Source organism: Megascapheus bottae, chromosome 17 (genome assembly GCF_031878675.1).
Source record: "Megascapheus bottae isolate mThoBot1 chromosome 17, mThoBot2.hap1, whole genome shotgun sequence".
Classification (NCBI taxonomy): domain Eukaryota; kingdom Metazoa; phylum Chordata; class Mammalia; order Rodentia; family Geomyidae; genus Megascapheus; species Megascapheus bottae.
Genome location: NC_143525.1, coordinates 27786249 through 27806630, shown reverse-complemented (window position 1 = coordinate 27806630; position 20382 = coordinate 27786249). Strand labels below are relative to the sequence as shown.

Below are 20382 nucleotides of genomic sequence, written 5' to 3'. Positions count from 1 at the left end.
CAAATATCCACCTGGACCACAGGGACAAAAGAAAGAATCAGACCAGAGTCCCCGCCACAGTGGACTCACAGGAAAGACTGTGCTGTCAGCCAGCCACGGGCCTACCCACTGAGCTTCAGGGAGACACGCAGCGTGACCTGTGGGGTCATTGCTCCAAATGAGGATAGATATCAGGATGAACTGTATGAGTTAATGAAGTTTTTAACAGGATTTGAGGGTTGAAAAACCCAGAGATTGACTATCAATAATGTCATGCAGTTCAGCCTAATTCTTTGGATCCTGTCCTCCCAAATCACTTTACTAAGCAATTTTATTTTTAAATGGAAGTGGGTTATGGCAGAAGGTGAGCCTGAGGTTGGGGTTTGGTGACTGTGCTATAACCAGGGAGACAGTCAAGAATGGCTGAGACACATACAATGATCTAATGGTAGAGTGCTTGCCTAGCATGCACGAATTCCTTAGTACCATATACACAGAAGAAAAGCCAGAAGTAGTGCTGTGGCTCAAGGGTAGAGCTCTAGCCTTGAGAAAGCCCAAGGACATTCTTCAGGCCTTGAGTTCAAGCCCCAGGACTGGCAAAAAGAAAATTAAAAAAAAAGGAAAATGACCCTACCTGAAGGAAAATCAATACAGAAAGGGTTTAGAGGCTTGATTCAAGTGGTAGAGCTCCCACCTAGCAAGCATGAATCTCTAAATTCAATCTTAAGCACTGCCAAAAAAAACAAAACACCCAAACACCTTTTTAATAATAACAATAAAAAAATCAGCTGGGCACTGGTGGTTCATACCTGTAATCCTAGCTACTCAGGAGGGTGAGATCTGAGGATCACGGTTCAAAACCAACCTGAACAAGAATGTCTATGAGACTCTCATCTCCAGTTAACCACAAAAAAGCCAGAAATAGAGCTGTGGCTCAAGTGGTACAATGCTAGCTGTGAGCACAAAAGCTCAGGGACAGTGTCCAAGCCCTAGGACTGGCAAAAAACAAACAAACAAACAAACAAACAGAGAGTCAGGCCCTGTACATGGGAAGATCAAAGCATAGTTTACCCTGGGGCCTGCTTGCTGGTAGTCTCGCATCTGGATTCCAGAACATAGAAGTGAGCCCTGCATACCTGAGAGCTCACAGCCACTGGGTGACAGACCAGGATCCAAACTCAAGATGTCTGCTCAGAACTACCAAGGCCTGCTCTGGCTGACAAGGTGACATCGGCTGCCACTCCCCACAGTCCTCGCCGCCTTACTCAATACCCTCAACACATCTCCGTCTCCGGGAAAGAGATTACAGAGCACTGGTTGCTCTCTGAAGTATGCATTAAGAGTTTACGGCCTTATCTCGGGGACTGCTCTGAATTCTAATCAGAGGCTCTATAAGATTCCGGTCCTCTCCAACCATCTGCAGAAAATCTCCAGGAAAAGCTTTTAAACCCTAGTGGGAGGGGACAAGGGTGGGGGTCCTGACTTGGCGCTTCCTTAAGCTTCATGTCACTCTGCCCAGAGCTCTCAGGAGAAGAACAGGGCAGAGGAGGAAAGCAGGTGGCACTTGGTGGGTGCTGTGCTAAGCACTCTTCTAACTTTGTCAACAACCCTTTTGGGTAAGCACTGTTAACACATTCCATTAGTGAAGAAACTCGGGCTCAGAGAAGTTGAGTTACTCGTCCAAAGCTTGGGACCCTGCCAGCATCATCTACTTCCTCTGGTTCTGATTGTCCCCAGAGGGGGTTCTTGGGAAGTTCCACTTCTAAAGCAAAAATGAGGGAGACCTTGATGCTTGTGCCCTAGGGACAAGCTGACAAAGCCTGGCATTTTATGGCTAATTCTGAACCCTTGTCATGAAGGGCAGTGACAACCATGAGCCAAGGGGAGCCAGGTAGAAAGCCAAGGCCGAGGCATGGCACTGAGAAGGCCCCAAGACTGGTGGACTCAGAGGCCTGTGGCCTCTTGTGTCTGGGAAGGTCCTGTAAGGCTCTCAGCCTCAGGGAGAGGAAGCTCAGGTGGAGCAGTTGTTGACATGGAGCCCAGCAAGTGTCTTATGTGCATGGGCTTCTGGCCACTTAGCTGTCTCCCAGCAGAGGTGGGAAAGGGTTGGACCAGGCAGGGTGGTGATTGGGTCATCTGCAGGATTTGGAGAGCTAGACAGATGAGAGCAATAGACTCTTCCTCCTCCTCCTCCTCCTTCTTCATATGTGACACTACTAGTCTTGAACTCAGGGCCTGGTTCACTTTCTGCCGGGGCCTACCGGCAGCAAATTGGGGTTCCTGAAATAGGGGGCAGGGACTGGAAAAATTAGAAGAGAGACAAACACATCGGGTCCGGGAGGTCTGCAGCACAGGCAAAAACTGCAGCTCTCGTTTATTCTCAACTCAAAGCTTATATCCCCTCCCCAGACCAGGGCACTCCCAGGTGTTACATCCAGATGGTTAATCAGGGAACTGTTGGGGGTTACATTCATATGGTAAATCTCAGATCAATAGAACAAGAGAAGGCCAAAAAACAATAAGACAATCAAGCAATTATCTGATGCAAATCAAAGTACAGTTTGATTCCACTCTTGCTCCCGACAACTTTCCTCTCAAGGAGCACTCTTTCTCTCAAGACTAGCACTCAACCATTTGAGCCATAGCTACACTACTAGCTCTTTGGTAGTTAACTGGAGATAAGAGTCTCATGGACTTTCCTGCCCAGACTGGCTTTGAACCACAATCCTCAAATCTCAGCCCCCTGAGTAGCTAGGATTACAGGCATGAGTCACTAGCACCAGGATGATAGTCGCCACAAGCATTCTCTGGTGCCTATTTTGCAAGGAAAGTGGAAGAATGTGGGCTTGGCTTTGGGTGTGAAGAGCCTGTAGCATGGATTGTCTCTGGTCGTGTGTCTAGCCCAGCTCACAGGCCAGGGAGGGCAGAGCTGGGATTTCCTTTGCACTGTCCTAGCTCTTGGTCCTCCAGTCCCCATCACTGGTAGGTGAGACAGGGTGTGGGATGGGTGGGTGAACTGCATGGCACACCATGCTAGCACAACTGGAACAAACCACCTTGTGCTCTAAGCAGATACCTCTCCCGCTCCCAGGTCTGGAAAAGGTCAGGGGCCTGGTTCTACAAAGGGCTCCCCAAGTATATCTTGCCCCTGAAGACTCCTGGCCGAGCAGATGTCCCCCACTTCCGACCTTTGATAGTGGAGCCTCCAGAGCCTGAGCCCCAAAGCACCGAGGCCAGCCGCATCTACACATGGGCTCGAGGGAGAGGTAAGACCCCTGTACCCAGCTCTGGGGTGGCCCTTGATGTTCAGGCCTGGTTCTACCAGTAAGGCAATGTGGGTACCAGCTTACCACCCACCATACCACACCAACCAGAGGGCTCGAGTTGGACTTTATCCTTACCCAGAGTTCGACTCAGCCTCTCTCACCCCTCACTGCCCTCAGGGGACAGTTGCCCAAACAAGCATTAATTTGGGGATGGAAATAGGTTACGCTGCCCTATGGTATGGCGTGACATATCCATGAGGAGTTTTTTCCCAGGCAGGTCTGTGCCACCCTTTGTCTCTTTTGCACTTCTGGAAGAGAGGACTCTTGATCCCACCTGGTCCCTCCCAGCATGGTGACCTTGTGTTCAGCATCCTTGGTGACACACTTGTGATGGTAGCTGGTGGGGTAGAGGCACTCCCCCACTTCTCCCAGTGTGTCCATGTTCAGGGTTTTCCAAGTTCCCAGACACACGGCAGGCTCAAGAGTTAGACAGGTAAATGGGACCAGCGTTTAAAAGCTTTATTTTACAGATGAGTAACCCGAGGCCCAGAGAGGAGGAAGGCCTGCCTCGGTGAGTGCTTTGCAGAGCTGGGGTGTAAAGACAGGCCCGCTCTGTTCTGATCGGCCTAAGACTTCAGCCTGAGGGTCCTAAGGGAGACCAGAGGCGGAGGGTCTTGGAGAGGTAGCTAACTAGACACAATGGCTTATCTTGGGGGAGGTGCCACCAAGAGTTTTCAAACCTCTTAGATGAGGTCTGATGGCTGACCATTTTGAGTTTGTTTGTTTTTTCTTTACCACAAGACTAACTTTTGTTTGTAATAAACATTTGAAGGTTGTCGGTAGTGTTCATCTAGCTTGCAGGAAGCTCTGGGTTCCATTCCTTGGTACCACATCCACAGAAAAAGCCACAAGTGGTACTGTGGCTCAGATGACAGAGCATCGGCCTTGAGAAAGCTCCGGGATAGTGCCCAAGCTCCAAGCTCAAGCCCCAGGACTAGAAAAAAAATTGTCCTTAGTGTCCTTACAGTGCAGTTGATACAGCCCAGGCTAAGCTCAGATAGGAACAGAGTGATTTGTATTTAGAGGCAGCCTGGCACTCTCCCCCCGCCCCCGCCCTCCACACACACCCCTTCCCATCCTGGAAGCTGCATGTGAGCAAGGCTGTTTGCGTCTTAGACTTGATCATTCCTCTGTACACAACAGGGGGACAATTCAGCCAAGATGCTTTTCAGATACTAGAGAAATGATGGGGCTTCTGGGGATCCGAAGGAAGCCTGTGAATGGAAAGGTTTTGGTTAAGTTTGGACTCAGGGTCTGTAGACCACACAGGAAATGCCCGGGGGCTGTTACTAAACCACCTGCTCTCCTGAGATGGCTCTCCTTCCACCCCTAGCCTCTGAGGGACCCTGCTCTTCCTCCTGCTCTGCAGTACTCCCTCTGGGCATGGAACTGAGCCAAGCACCAGCTCCCAATCTTATCTTACTCCTGTCTCCCCAACTTGTGCACTCCTTATCCTAATCCCCCATACCATTTCTTTTCTCCTGCTCTGTTAAAGAGGAATGGTAATCAGTAGCTACAGCCGTGAGATTTCAAGTCCACGGAGCAATCGAGTGAATGTGTTGATGTTTCAAAAGTTTGGCTCTTTTGCATCCTGCTTTAAATTTTCTTGGTTAATTTCTTTTCTTGAGGTGCTGGGGATTGAACTCAGCAGCCTCAAACTCACTCTACCACTTGAGCCATGCCTTAGTTAAGTTTTTATTACATGAGAGTTCAAGTCGAACAGTTTAGCCGCAGATGAAATCCCTTTCACACCGTTCCTACACACATAAACTTAAAGGAGGTATTTGCATTTTTTTGTTTTACTTTTGTTTAAAGACAAAAATAGATAGGCTGTTACCCAAGATTCCTGCAGTTTTCTGTTGTTGTTTTAAAAAGATTATCGGTGGGCATCTCTCCAGGCCACTGGATACAGATTTCCCTTCATTCATTTTAATGGCTGAATGAAACCCCACAGCATAGTGTATAGTGATTTCATTATTCACCTGAGGACTGACATTCTGGTTGGCTCCAGATTTTCCCACCGTGAGCAATACTGGATGTCTTTCCATTTGGAACCTGTCAGCCAGAGCTTCTTGTCTGTGGCTGGGTTTCCAAAAGTGAGGCTGTGTGTTTCAAATTTCAAGAGACCTTGCCAAACTCTGTTTTTAAAATGTTCTGATCATTTATGCTCACCTCAGTGAAACTACTCATTTACCTGAGTCCTTGAGGGCTGTGAATATTAAGATTTAAGATCATGGTCAATGTACAGGATAGGAAATAACATTTCATTGTTTTAATTCGTATACTTGAATATCCCTTCATGACTTCATTACTTATCGATTATTTAGAAATCTTCTTTTAAAAATTGCCTGCCCAGCTGGGTACCAGAGGCTCATAACTGTAATCCTAGCTACTCTGGAAGCTGAGATCTGAAGATCATGGTTCAAAGCCAGCCCAGACAGAAGTCCATGAAACTCTTATCTCCAATAAAATACTCAAAAGTGGTGCTGTGGCTCAAGTGCCAGACCCAGAATTCAAGCCCCAGGACTGGCAAAAAAAAAAAAAAAAAAAAAAAGTAAAAATTTCCTGCCCAAATCCATTGCTTACTTTCTATTGTTACTGTATTTTATTGTGTGTGTGTGTGTGTGTGTGTGTGTGTGTGTGTGTGTGTGTGGTTTTGTTTTTAAGACAGATCTTGCTCAGTAACCTATAGGGCCTAGCATATAGGGCCTAGCATTGAACTTAAGTTCCTCCTGCCTATTTCTGGAATGCTAGGAGTAAAGCCATGAATCACCACCATGCCTAGGTATCTTTTTGTATGCATGTGTGCGCTGATTCTAGGGTTTGAACTCAGAGTCTGAGCACTATCACTGAGCCTTGTTTTGCTCAATATTAGTGCTCTACTGCTTTTTTGAAAGTTTATTAGAAATAAGAGACCTCAGGAACTTTCCTTCCCCAGGCTAGCTTTGAATCTTGATCCTGAGACCTCGGCCTCCTGAGTAGCTATGATTACAGGCATGAGGCACCAGCACCTTGCCTAGTTATTCAACTTGATTTGTATGTGTTTCTTTTTTTTTTTTTTTTTTTTTTTTTTTGCCAGTCCTGGGCTTGAGCTCAGGGCCTGAGCACTGTCCTTGGACTTTCTCAAGGCTAGAGCTCTACCACTTGAGCCTCAGCACCACTTCCAGCTTTTTTCTACATATGTGGTACCCAGCAATCGAACCCGGGTCTTCATGCATGCTAGGCAAGCACTTTAACCGCTAGGCCAAACTCCCGGCCCTTGTATGTGTTTCTTATATGTTAAGGATAGTTTTCTCTCCTTTTTAACTTTGCAATTCACTATAGCATCTCTTGACATTTAAAAACAAAAAATTTTAATGTGCTTTGTAGGATTTTTGTCTTGTTTTGTTGTTGTTTTGTCAGGGCTTGATCACTGCCTCTGAGCTTTTGCACTCAAGGCTACTGCTCCATCATTTTGACCCACCTCACTACTTCCAGTTTTCTGGTGGTTAATTGGAGATAAGCTTCTCAAGGATTTTCCTTCCTTGGCTGGCTTTGAACCACTAACCTCAGATCTCAGCCTCCTGAGTTGCTAGGATTACAGGTGCCCAGCTTACATTTCTAGGTTTCCTATTTTGCTTTGAAATGTCTTCTTCACCCCAAAATTTAAGAATGACTAAATAAAACACATAAATAATATGAGTATAAAAGAAAACAATATAGGACTAAATTTCCCAAATGAACAAATACAATGAAATAAATATTATAAACCAGGTGGGAAACTGGAAATCAAGCTATAGTAAAAGTGGTAGAGAGCTGGCCTTGAGTATGAAAAGCTCAGGGATAGTACCCAGGCCCTGAGTTCAAGCCTCATGACTGCAAAGATAAGTAAGTAAAGCTTATATTAATTGACAAAGCCCTTGAACCATGTTTAATCAAAATGCAAGTCAGGAATACTATCATCCTAATTCAACATGATTTTATAGGGTTTTCAGGGCAAGTATTAAACCCAGATCTTGCACATACTTGCTCTAACACCTCCCTCTCCAACCTCTGTAGTTTTTGACTAATATAACAAGGCAAGAAAAATGAAAGCTTCTGTTAATCTTGGAAAAGAAGAAAAGTAACATTACTTGCAGATGGCTTCGCTATATGCCAAGAAAATTCAACAGGTTGTACCAAAATAACTTAGATGAACAAGAAAATTTGAAAATTGATAGGACATTAGATAAATCTATTAAAAATACCTTTATACTGATTAATTAGAAGTTGCTATGGGAAAGCTCATCTGAAATCTCAATAAAAATTTCTTACATGGCTAGGCATCAGTGACTCTAACCTGTCATCTTAGCTATTTGAGAGGCAAAGATTAAGAGGATTAAAGCTCAAGGCCAGTGCCAACAGAGAAGGTAGTAAGATTCAGTCTCAACTAAAAGCTGGGCACAGAAACCTCCCTTGACATCCTCACTGTAATGGGAAGCCTAAAATAGGCAAATTAAGGTTCAGGCACATGCCTAGACAGGAAATGAGATACTAGATCAAAATTTACCAGTGCACCCCAGTGCCAGGCTCATACCTGAAATCCTAGCTACTCAGGAGGTTGAGATCTGAGGGTCTTGGTTCAAAGCCAGCCCAGGCAGAAAAGTCTGTGAGATTCTTATCTCCAATTAATCACAAAAAAAAGCCAAAATGGTGTAGTAGCACAAGTGAGCAAAAGGATCTGGGGACAGTGCCCAGGCCCAAAGTTCAAGGCCCAAGACTGGCAAAAACAAAAAGAAAGAAAAAGTGCAGAGCTGGTCTAGCATGCCCAAAGCCCTGGATTCTATTCCTTGGTACCACGTACATAGAAAAAGATGGAAGTGGTGTTGTGGCTCAAGTTACTTCACCATGTCCCATAGTTCTCCTTCCCCTTTATGGAACATTTGTTTAATGTCTAATTAAACTGTGTCACCACTTTTTGCTTTTTTTTTCTTTTTGCCAGTCCTGGGCCTTGAACTCAGTGCCTGAGCACTGTCCTTGGGCTTTCTCAAGGCTAAAACTCTACCACTTGAGCCACAGCACCATTTCTGGCTTTTCTCTTATATATGTGGTACCAAGGAATCCAACCTGTGTCTTTATGAATGCTAGGCAAGTACTCTACCACTAGGCCAAATTCCCAGCCCTGCAATACAGTTTTGTATTTGTCTGCTTGGGAAGCTGTCACAAAATACTGAAGTCTGGATGGCTTAACAACAAGAAAAATTTGTTTCTTCCTTGCTCTGGAGTGTGGAAGAGCTAGGTCAAGGTGTCAGTGGAGCTGTTGTTAGGAGGTCTGTCCCCTTGGGATACAGTGAAAAGAGAGGCAGAATCTCTAGGAGTCTTTTCTTATAAAGAACCAAAATTATACATGTATTATAATTCCTGTCAGATTTCCAATAGAACCATTAGGAAGGAATGGATTTTTTTTTTAAGTTCATAAATTCACAAATGTTCTTATTCACACTACTGACAATAACCAAAATGTGTAAGCAATCCAGATAACTACCAGTTGATCAATGGATAAGCAAAGGTAGCATAATCAACCAAGCCATGAAAAACTATTCATCCATGGTGGCACACACCTGTACTCTTATCTACCTCTCTGTTCAAGGCTTATTTGCTTGTCCTTTGATTTGATTTTGAATGTTGTGTCTCCCACTCCCAATTCATTTTGAAGCTGTAAACCTTAGCATGACCATATTAGGAGCTAGAGTCTCTAAGGAAGTAAATGAGGTCATTGCATCTGGAGTCTTGACTCAAGAGGCTGAGGTAGGACGATAGAAAGTTGGAGGCCAGCCTTAGGATGTAGAGAGCCTATCTGAGGAAAATGAAGAGAAAGGAAATGAGAGGAGTGAGAGGAGGAAGGGAGGGAGGCAGAGAAGAAGGGAAGGAGGAAGAAGGATGGGCAGAAGAGAACTGAGGTAGTGATTCATGTTATAGCCTGGATGAACCCTTAGCGAATTAGCCCTAGTCAAAGGAGCCCAGAGTAAAAAGGCCACATACTGTGTGATCCCATTTATATAAAATGTCCAGAAAGGCAAAGCTGTAGAGGCAAAAAGTAGATTAATGGTTGCCAGGGGATGTGCTAATGGGCACACGTTTCTTTTTAAAGTTGATGAAAGCATTCTAGAATCAGATAGTGGTGATAGTTACACCACTTTACAACCATACTAAAAATCACTTCATGTATATGTTCAAAAGGTGATTTTTATGGGACATGAATTGCATCTCAATTAAAATTCATAAGGAAGTCCAAATAGCTTATGTACTAGAAAGTAAGTGCATAGGTAAGAAAGGAGAATGGAATCAAAGTAAAATAGACTTAAGAATGTTGGGGCTGGGAGTTTGGCCTAGTGGTAGAGTGCTTGCCTAGCATGCTGGAAGACCCGGGTTTGATTCCTTGGTACCACATACATAGGGGAAAAAAAGCCAGAAGTGGTAGGGCTCTCGCCTTGAGAAAAACCCAAGGATAATGCTTAAGCCCTGAGCTCAAGCCCAGGACTGGCAAAAAAAAAACAAAAAAAGAGTGTATAGAAGCTGAACATAGTGTAGCTTTTCAGCTCCGTGAGAAGAGAGCAGGTTTACTTAAAAACAAGAAGCAGTGCATGTAGACTTCCATCCCCTCCCAGTGCATCCCCAAACACACCAAACATCTCAATATTTAAAATGAGACAGAAATGGTGGTACATGGCTTTAGTCCCAGCTACTCGGGAGCTTGAGGCAGGAAGATCCATTGAGCCCTGGGAACTTTAGAGCATCCTAGGCAGCAAGACTCCATCTTAAAATAAAGGGAAGAGAAGAGGAAAGGAGGGGAAGGGCTGGGAGGGTAGGAGAGGGGAAGGGAAGAGGGGAAGAACAGAAATGAACGGTCCTTTCTTCCAAGGAAAGGAAAGAAGAAGGGGAATAACAAGGAAAGGGGACAGAAATCAAGGGAAGAGGAGTGGTGGTCCTTTCCGTTAGGAAAGATCAAGAAGACAAAAGGGAAGAAATAGACAGAGACCTCAGCAGATCAGACGAATATTTAATTCTGGCTGCATAGGGGCTCCATGTGACACAGAGCAGAGAAGCAAGGAGTGGGGAGCATGGGGATTTTAGGGTTTAAATATAGTTGGTTATAAGAAGTTTTTGTAATGTCTTTGTACTTATAGCATACTGTCCTGTTTTGGTGCCCTTGCAACTGTGGCAGACAGTGCACTTTCAGATCAGGGGTCAGGGGTGAAATCTTGCTGAGAATAAATCAAGGACAAGATTCCAGGGAGATATTTCAGGAGTGGTCCCCACCCCTATGTAAGGTGGTCAGTGGGCCATGGGAGTATCACTGAGTTAGGAGAACAAAGCAAATTCCCATCACTTCCTTCCCTGGACAGTTCAGGTGGGCTTCCCACCTGGTATGTGATGGTGTGATCCTCTTTTCTTCCCTTGAAGCCTGAGGCATTGACTTGGATTGAGCATTTTCCTGCAGTCCCTTGATTAGCTCCAGGAGACATCATTCACCCACAAGAGACCAATCAGCATTGTCCCAGGAAAGCCTGGAGAAGAGCTTGATCTAATTCCCTCCTGGAAACTGTCCCCAGAGTTTGACCTGGGAAATCGGTCCAGTTGGGGTACCTGCTATGGGCTCCAGCCAGCCCAGCAGATCCCCTCTCCAAATGTCCAGCCCGAGCTGGAACCAAGGGCTCTCTTCTCCTTCCAGGCACCGCCACCTCTTCTCCCTGCTACCAGGAAACAAACTACTAGCTCTGCCTTGAGGTCAGTGGAGTTCCTTCCCTGCCAAAGCCTAGGTAGCCATCTGTCCCCAGGGTCCTCCATGGAAGTTTCCTGTCTCCCACTCACCCCTAGCCAGGCTCTGCTTCCTGCATGGCCTTGAACAGAATCACAGACTGGCTCCTTTCCAGGTCTGTTCCAGAAAAGTACTTCGAGGTTTTGGCTTAGTTCCATTTGGATAATTTTAAGAAAAATGGGAGTTTCAGTATCACTTCACTGGCTTACTAGATTTTAAGCAATTTATTAAAACTCCTAAGCTGGTTCTGGTCGCAGTCCACTGAAAGCAAGCTTCGGGCTCCTGTTTGGATTGGACCATCTGGCTTAGCTCCAGCTGCAGAAGTTTACCAGGGGCTGCCCTTACCAAGTGACACCACCCCAGCTGACCTGTCCATCCCCACCTCCTGGAAGCAGCATTGCCCTCAGCCAAAGCGCCCCGTGACTCATAGTCATTATCTTATTTGGTGCTGGGAGCGGCCTGTGGGGCAGCTACAGACGGTGAAATTGACTGTTCATGATGGATGACAAGGGCTGTCTGTCCAAGGTCACGTCAGCTGCGAGGCTGTAACTATGCAGACTGGGGGCCCAGGATTCTGTATCCTAGTCCCCCCCACCCCTTTCCCTCATGAGCAGAATGCATGAAGACACTCTAGGCCCACACCACCCCTACATGCCCTGGCTTTGCCTTTCCTGACTGGAGCAGAACCCACTGAGGCTGGCTCAGAGTAGGGGGCAGCTGCCAGGCTGCTGAAGAGCAGAGTTATGGAAATGGGCAGTGGGGGTGATGGCCACAGCTGACCCTGCCTGACCCTGCCCCATTCTCATCCCTGCCTATGTCTGAACACCCTACTGTGTGCACCTGCCCCACCTATATTCCCAGAACACACACACACACACACTCAGGAGGGGAAGGGTCAGTCCCTCATTTCTGTTCAGAGCACCCCTGTTGCTCCCAGACAAACAGAATGAATGCCATGGTCAGTTTCAAGTACTTTTCTCCAAGTGAAATTTAGGAGAGGAAAGTCTGTCCCACCATCAAAACGAACCTCAGAATTGTTTTATATCAGACAGAGCACTGAGTTCCCTGTTGCTGGGAGCATTCAAGCAAGGGCTAGTTTTTATGCTGGAGGATCCTATGGATCAGAAGTGACAAGAAGCTCATCACCGTAAGCTCTTACTGTGTGTCCAGAGTTGGATTGCTGTGTTGGGACCAGCTCTGGGCAAAGGATACATGTCATAGCCCAAACCACACATCCACCGCCAGCACTGGACCTGAGACCTCTGTCTCGTTAGCACAGAATGGCAGCCAGCTGAGTTAATAGGCAGTTCGTCGGCAGCCGGTTTTCCATGGAACGCATATGCTGTTTCCTGACTTCTTAACGCAGCGTGCTATTTATACCAGTCAAGCCATTCATTCTTAATGAGCCGCGGTTGTGGATTGTAAAATGCTTTATTTCCAGACAGGATCACTCCCTGCCCAGAGCCAGCTGTTTCTATGCCGCCTTCCCTCTTCTTCTGCTCCTAAGAAATTAGCCTACTGAAGCTCCTCAGAGCCCTTGGCTGGCCTTAGCCTAACCCCTCATTTCCCAGTGGACTCCGAACTTACCTTTTGGCCTTCCTTCAGAATAACGGAGTGTGTGTTGTGTGCGGGTGGCTGGGCAGAGCAGGGCATCCATGTTGGAAGGTGAGATGCTATCTGACTTGGGAAGGTCAGACATTTGCACCTGTTATGGAGCAGTGACCCAATCTGGAGAACGGCCTAAATGCATTGTGGGGATTTTTAAATGTAGAGACTTACCACTTTAAAAAAAATGAAGTTCTACCTTCTTTTTGAATATAAGAAGGGGTGCCAATGCCACTGCTCTCTGGGGAAATCTGTGGGGCTAAGTAGCAGCTTCCCCTTTCTACAAGGGCACCATGCTTTGTGTTTGCCACAGTCCCACTCCTCCCTGTTATCTTGATATTCTTTTAGCTTCACCCCTATCTGGTGATGAAGAAGAAAAAGAAGAGAGTGGTAAAGCACTGGCTAACCTGTGTCGACCCTGGGGTCCAGCCCTAAGGTGGGGGAGGCCATTATTCTTTTCCTTTTCATTTTGTTTCCATCCTGGCACCTGAACGCGGGCCTAGGCACTGTCCTTTAGTCTTCTTGTTCGTTTGTTTTGCTGAAGGCTGGCACTTAAGCTCCACAGCCTCACCTCCAGCTTCTTGGTGGTTAATTGGAGATAAGAGTCTCACGGACTTTCCTGCCCCAGCTGGTTTTGAATCTCAATTCTTTGATCTCAGTTTTCAGATCTTAATTCTCAGTACCTAGGATTACAGGCGTGAGCCGCTGGTACCCGGCAGGCAGCTATTCTTGTTTCACCATTTCTGTGAAAAGAATAGAAGGTAGACCACCTATTGAAAGAGAAGTGGGCAGACTTCTCTGGAAGTGCAGGCTTCTCATATCCAACCTACTCCACTGACTGGCCCTTCCACCTGCCAGTGGAAGGCGGGGGCCTTACCACCTCAGGGAAGACAGAGGCCAGGCCACATCTGTGTTGTTTTTTGTTTGGTTTGGTCGGTCATGGGGCTTGAACTTGGGCCCTGGGTCATTGGAGCCAGGCACTGTCCTTGAGCTCTTCTGCTCAAGGCTGGCATTCTACCATTTTGAGCCACAGTACCACTTCCAGTTTTCTGGTGGTTAATTGGAAATGAGAGTCTTATGGACTTCCCTACCTGGGCTGGCTTTGAACTGCAATCCTCAGACCTCAGAATCCTGAGTAGCTAGGATTACAGGTGTGAGCCACCAGTGCCCAGCCACATCTGTGCTTTGAAAAAGAAGCCCATGTGTTTGGGCCTGATCTACCCTTGGCGCTCTTCAGCCTAAGATCAATGGGTTTGAATGGGGAGGGGCCATCGCTGGAGCAAATGCTGGAATGACCCTCCTTTGCTCTCCCTGGCCTTACCACCTGCTCCCCTAATAGCTTGTTTGTCCTGGATGTTCTCCCTGGTTTGGGGATGGATTTCCCAGGAGCAGACGGCCCTCATTAGCCACACCATGGAAGTTAGGCACACAACTGTCATCTCTCATTTGCCCAAACCTGATGACTGCCTCAGCGGATTGGTTGCTTCCAGCTGCAAGGTGAGATCTTGAGGCACTAAGCAGGAAAGATAGCCTGGCTCCAGTGTAGATGAGAAGCACAGAGCTGCAACCAGGCCAGCTGGCGTGACACTGTGTGTACACAGTATGGCACATCCCTTCCCAGCTGCTCCACCTGTCTCACCAGGGGAAGCTACAACTTAATTCTCCCCACTCTAGATTGGACAACCTTTGGGAGCCTGGGGGAAATGAATAAACGTAGCCTCCCATACTGTCTGACTCTAGTAAAGCTATGTGCAGTAGCAGTGATGGCTCATGACACTCTCCAGCTGCTCCTGGGACTTACTGTCCATCCCGGACTCAGTCCATCCTGGCAGAGGGAGCCAAGCTGATTTTCCACTGACAGAGAAAGAGCACAGCCAAAGCAGAGTCCACACAAGAAGTGAGGAAGGCCTCCCCGCTGCCTCCACTGCTCCTGGGGTATGACCCAAGCCAGGCATGTGGTTCATCTCCTTGGGGATGAAGAGGAACTGAACCTCCTGGCCAAGTGAAGTAAACTGAGGCACAAACTTCAGAGTCCACAAGACTCTGGCTCTGGGAAAATTATGCCAGAGGTCTGGAGGATGAGAGACGGAAACAGAGATGCAGAGGCAGACAGAAAAATTCAGAGACAGGGTCTAGAGACAAAAACTGAAAAGAATCAAGAGACAGACCCAAGAAAACAAGAAATACATATGGAGACTCAGAAGAGAGGGAAATAAAGAGGCGATGAAAGGCAGAGTTTTGTTTTGTTTTAATTGTGAATGAAAACCTGGCATAGTGGTGTAGGCCTTGTAAGCCTAGCACTCAGGAAGCTGTGGCAGGAGTATTATTGGTTCCAGGCTACCCTGGGCTATCCAAGGAGACCCTGCCTCAAGAAAAAGAACCAGAAAGCTGGCGCGGTGGCTCACACCTATAATCCTAGCTACTCAGGAGGCTGAGATCTGAGGATCAAGATTCAAAGCCAACCAGGGCACAAAAGGACCTGAGATTCTTATCTCCAATTAACCTCTAGAAAACAGGAAGTGGGGCTTGGCTCAAGGGTAGGGTGGTAGCCTTGAGCTAAAGAGCTCAGGGACAGTGCCCAGGCCTAGTGCAAGCCATATGACCCGCAAAAGGAAGAAAAAAGAAAAAAATGAAAAAGAACCAGAGTGAGGGAACTGAAGACACTGTACGAAAGGAAATGTAGTCCTTACCTGATTCATGTCATTGCAGTCTGTCTATGCATCACCTTTATAATAACAATGAAGTAAATTAACTTTAACAAAAAAAGAAAGAAAAGGAAAAGTGTGCAAGGGGCACACAAAGAGAGAGGAAGTTAGAGAGCTGCAGTTAGAGAACAAAGAGTATAGTTGCCTCCCCGCCAAGGAGCAGGCTCCAGCTGGTATGCTTGCTGCGTTTTACATCTTCTAGAAAGCTGAGGCAATCATTTGTTCCCAGACAGTTCAGGGAACACCCACACCAGACCAGCTCCTTGTGACCTAAGTGCCTGAGCCAGAGGGCTGGCCCAAAAGAAGCCTTTATTTCTCCTGATGTCTGAGATGCCTGACACCTCCTCTCCCAGCTATTGTATCTGCGTGAAGCCTTCCCTAAGTTCACACACACACACACACACACACACACACACACACCCACCCCAGAAAGTTCTAACTGCCCCCCACTCCACACTCTGCCTCTATCCATATAGCCCTCCTCTCTCTTTCTCTCCCTCCCTCCCTCCCTCCCCACCTCTCTCTCTGGAGGAGGTCTCCACCTCCAGAGCCCCTCAATGAGGACCAGGGACTGCAGGATTTCCGTGCTGGCCCCCACAGCTCTATTGATCTGAGGATCTGTCTTCGTTAGCCAGTGCCTCCTGTCTGTCTGAGAGCCTGAAGAAGAGAGAAAATCAAAATCGATGGTGAATGAATAAGCAAGCACTGGAGCCCTTATTCCCAGGCCTGCCTCCCAGACCGCCCCTCCCCTGCCCCAGGTCATCCTCCAGCCTGCCAGAGGCAGCCTGGAAGGAGAACTAAGGAGGGGAGGGTTCCTCAGATGCTTCACCCTGACAATACAGAGGCCACAGCCTTACCCTGCCTTCCTTGGGGGTCCTTCTAATGTGGTCAGTTGATGTCCAACTAGCCACAAGGACTGGGAAGGAAGGACAGAGAGGCTGTGAGCCTCTTGCTGGTGACAGAAGCCCATCCCTGGAGGACAGTTTTGGGGACTTCCCAAGTCAAAGGAAGAGCCTGGTTCTCCTGCCCTGCAAGCACAGGTCCTGAGTGAGCAATGGCACTGTCACTCTGTGTCCATGGCAATCAGCTTCCAACACCCTCTCTCCCCCTGCCCTGACCAAAGCCACCTGCATTCTCTGGCCTATGTCCCTTGAGTGTCCTTCACAAGGGACTGTAAGAGGTGCCAGCCTGCAAGTACCCACTCTTCTGTGGAGGCAAGGGAGGCCCTTGGGCTCCAGGGCTCCCGTGCTTGCTGGCACACCAGCACTTTGCTGTTCTTGTGCAGGGTTGTTTCTTCTGGGGTATTTTCAGAGCACAGTCAACAAGTGTTTGCTGAGTGCCTATTTTGCACAAGACCTCAAGCAGGACTTAGTGAAGGAGGCAGGTTTAGATTGAGATGCATCCTTGCCTGCCATAGCTGCTGGCTCAGTTGATGTTAAAGCAATCATTGGAAGGAATTCAGAGCTGGAAGGTGCGGAACAGGAGGATAGAGGGGTAGCCTTCCATCCTTCCTTCCCAGGGTAGGTAGGACTATTCAGTAGAGGCTCCTGGGAAATGAATCAGAGTCTGATTTTTCACCATATTGGTAGATTGGTACAGCTTTTGAAACTTATAAACCCTTTTGTCCTGCTGAGACTGATATTATTGGTAGCTATTTTTATCTCCATTCTCCAGATGAGAAGCCTGAGCCTCAGTGATCTGAGGTATTTGCTCAAATGCACACCATGCAGAGCCAGAGCTCAAACCCAGATACTGAACCTGAACTAGAAGGCACGTCCTCCCACACTGCCCTGACAGGGAGACCAAGCCAGAGCTAGCCACTAGGAGGGGAGGATTTCTGAAGGGAGGCAGGATCAGATACCCTTCAAGCTGGGTGAGGTGAGCGAGCACTGATACTTATAGGTAGAGATGGGACATGTCTTTTTCTTTTTTCCTTTCTTTTTCTTTTTCTCTTTCTTTCTTTCCTTCTTTCTTTCTTTCTTTCTTTCTTTCTTTCCTTCCTTCCTTCCTTCCTTCCTTCCTTCCTTCTTTCTTTCTTGCTGGTGCTGTCCCTGAGCTTTTGTGCTGGAGGCTCGTGCTCTACCACTTGGGCCACAGCTCCACTTCAGCTTTTCCTGGCTAATTGGAGATTTTAAAAAAATTTCATAGGCATCCTTCCCTTTGCTGGCTTTGAACCATAGCCCTCCAATCTCAGCCTCCTGAGTAGCTAAGATTACAAGCATGAGCCACCAGCACCCAGCTGCTGAAGGTCCCCAGGGCTGTCTACATTCTATAAGGCACAGCTCAGGGACCTTTACTCTGTAGAAGAGGCTAGGGTGTCCCGAAGAGATGATTCTGGGCATGGAACATGGTAACTCCAGAGGCTAGCCATGCCCCTGAAGATTGTGAGCCCATGAGTTCAGGAACCACCCCTCTTCTGTCTGTTAAATACCTGCCACATGACAACCAGCGCTGCCGCCCCCCATTTCCTCTGTTAATGCTTGCATCCTCCAGGGAAGGAGTCACCATCCTCCCCTCCCATTCACTTCTTGAGCCCACTGAGCACAGAAAGATGAAGAAACTAGCATTAAGTCACACAGCTAGGAAGTGGCAGAGGCAGGACGCACACTCAACGCTGTGACTCAGGGCTAGGGCCTCCTCACCACCTCAGGCTCTTCAATACAATGTCAGGCCCAGCCCAGCTGGTGGCGGGGGCAGCTGTCCCTGGGTCACCGAGACCAGCTCTGTCTGTGAGCTGTGCCAGGCTCGTAGGTCAGGGGGAGGGCTAGTGTCTGTGCCCTCCCTGGGGCCTTATAATCATTCCTTTAAAAAAAAAAAATACTTTTTTTTTTGTTTTTAGTATGCAAAATTTTCCACCATCTGCTTTGCCTTGGCAGAATGTTTGCTGAAAATAGCTCCTTCCTCCCCTAATTCCCACAACTTCTGGGGGCTTCGGAGTCTCGGAGCAGAGCAACCGTGTGGATCACAAGTGCCTCCCAGGCTGCCGATTGTCCTTGTGCCAGGCAGGCAGATGTGATGTGGTCCAGAGGGGACGTTTCCCCACCCATCCATCAGAAAATGATATCAGCAATATCTCTAGCACTGGGATGACCCCACAAAGTCCTACGACTCAGACCCGGAGTCCTGTGGAGCCTGGAGGGAAATACCGGGGCTACCCAGAGAAGTGCTAGCCAAGCAGAGCTTGGAGGCAGGTCCCAATCCCTGTGCAGCTCTGTGTGAGGCTGACTTAGGACCCATCCCCCTTCAAGGGTCCCCTGGACCACCCCAGGCCAGCTGTCTTCACAGGACAGCAGCTGTCACATGTGTCCTTTGAGGCAATCAAGGGAAACTTCCCAAAAAGGAATACTCTCCCCCAACTTCATGTACCAAAACTCGGAGTTTCCATGGTGATAGTCAAATTGCAAATCCATCCAAGAGTGAGCTGGTGGGGGAGAAAAAGGAGCTTGGCCCATCCCCAAAGAAGCGGGCATAGCTGGCACTGTGTCTGTCCAGTGCTGAGGGTGGGGGCCCAGCAGAACAAGGCAGCCCTTTTAGATGTGATGGGGAAGTCTCAGGGATACCAGGTTCTCCAGAGTGATTCAGGAACTCAGGCCACCAAGGGAGAAAAGCAGGAGGGAGTCTCCCCTCACCCCGCCATGGCAGAGCACAGTGAATCCATATAATAATACTGCCTCTCCTGAAGGCCACCAGGGCCGGCTTCTCCCTGGGGGTTTCTCATCCTCGATCTGAAAACTAAGGTGTGGGCAGACTGCAAGGGCTCGTCACTGAGCCATCCCAGACGCAGCCTTTAGGGAATTCAAGGAAAAAGAAATTTTTTTTAAATCGAGCTTCAGACATTCCAAGTGTTTTGTAGAGGATGGAAGAGCAAGGCCAGAAGATTTATGAGCCTAAAATCTCCGTTAATAGACCTGAAAGATTTACGATGCCAGCTGCTATTAGGGGAGGAAGGTGGCAATGGTGATCGAATGGCAAATTAGCCCAGGGTTGGGTTTTATGGGGACAGAAAGACAAAAGAGTTGCTTTCTTGGCCAGGAGAGGAAGCTATGGCTGGTTGGGTAAAGAATGCTTGTGTGAGCTGCCCTTGGCCCAGTCTTCTCCCAGAGCCTCCTTACTCAGTGACAGGAAGTGCCAAGGCCAGGCACTGACTGACACTGCAGACTTATTTCGGTTTGTTTCTTTCAAGTAGGGTTTAGGAGAACAGGTTAGAAATGGGATTTGGATCTGCAGCACAAAGCCTTCCACGTGGAGGCCTAGCTCCAGTTTGAAATCGCAGGCCCAGAGAGCCAAGGGGCTCAGAGAATGAGTCGATACCTGGCTGGTCCTTGCTCTGGGACATCCTCAGGAACACTTATCACCACGCTAAGGCTGTTCCTGCTCTCCACAACTGGGTCCTTTGGGGTGTGTGATAGGAAAACAAAGAGCAGGACAAATGATGGGAACTTATAGGGAGGTTTACCAGGTGCTTTTTAACCTTGTGCAACACAGAGACCCCATGAAGACAGGCAATATGGCGTCTTCATCTCACCTCCTGCTGCCATTTTGGACCAACACACAAGTCCTGTGTGGCATGGCACCTGTGTCTTGTGATTTAGTCTACTTCCGTGATGACATGTAAAGGAGAACAATGGATAACCTAAGTCCTAGGACACCCTACCCCTTGGTCTCCTGCCAAGGCTTTTGTCATTTGCCCATTAGCAACAAGGGATCCAGGAGTCACTAAACACCCCCCAGAGACCAGGTCTACTTTAACCTCCAACTACACAGCTACTGCACACCAGCTGGGGAAAGGAAAGGTAGGAGCTGCGACACATCTCCATGTCGGGAAATATGAACAGATACCAGAGCACCTGGAAAAACTCATGGGGAAGTCAGTCACCAGCTCTCCGCAGAAGCTGTCTTCCCCCTGAGCTCCACAGTAGCCGACTGCCCTCCTATCCCTTGCTGATAGCGCTTAGGGGAGCACTAGCTGCAGCCCTCCTCCATTCCTTTA

General features: G+C 47.8%; 1 protein-coding gene across 2 annotated transcripts in view; it reads left to right on the top strand.

Annotated features, from left to right (window-relative positions):
• Positions 1 to 20382, top strand: part of Rph3al (rabphilin 3A like (without C2 domains)) — a 97679-nt gene that overhangs the window by 72016 nt on the left and 5281 nt on the right. For both annotated transcript variants that reach the window (XM_090350477.1, XM_090350476.1), the window contains exon 6: positions 3071 to 3245. In XM_090350477.1, the coding sequence (XP_090206603.1) occupies positions 3071 to 3245 (175 nt within the window). The remainder of the gene's footprint in view (positions 1 to 3070; positions 3246 to 20382) is intronic.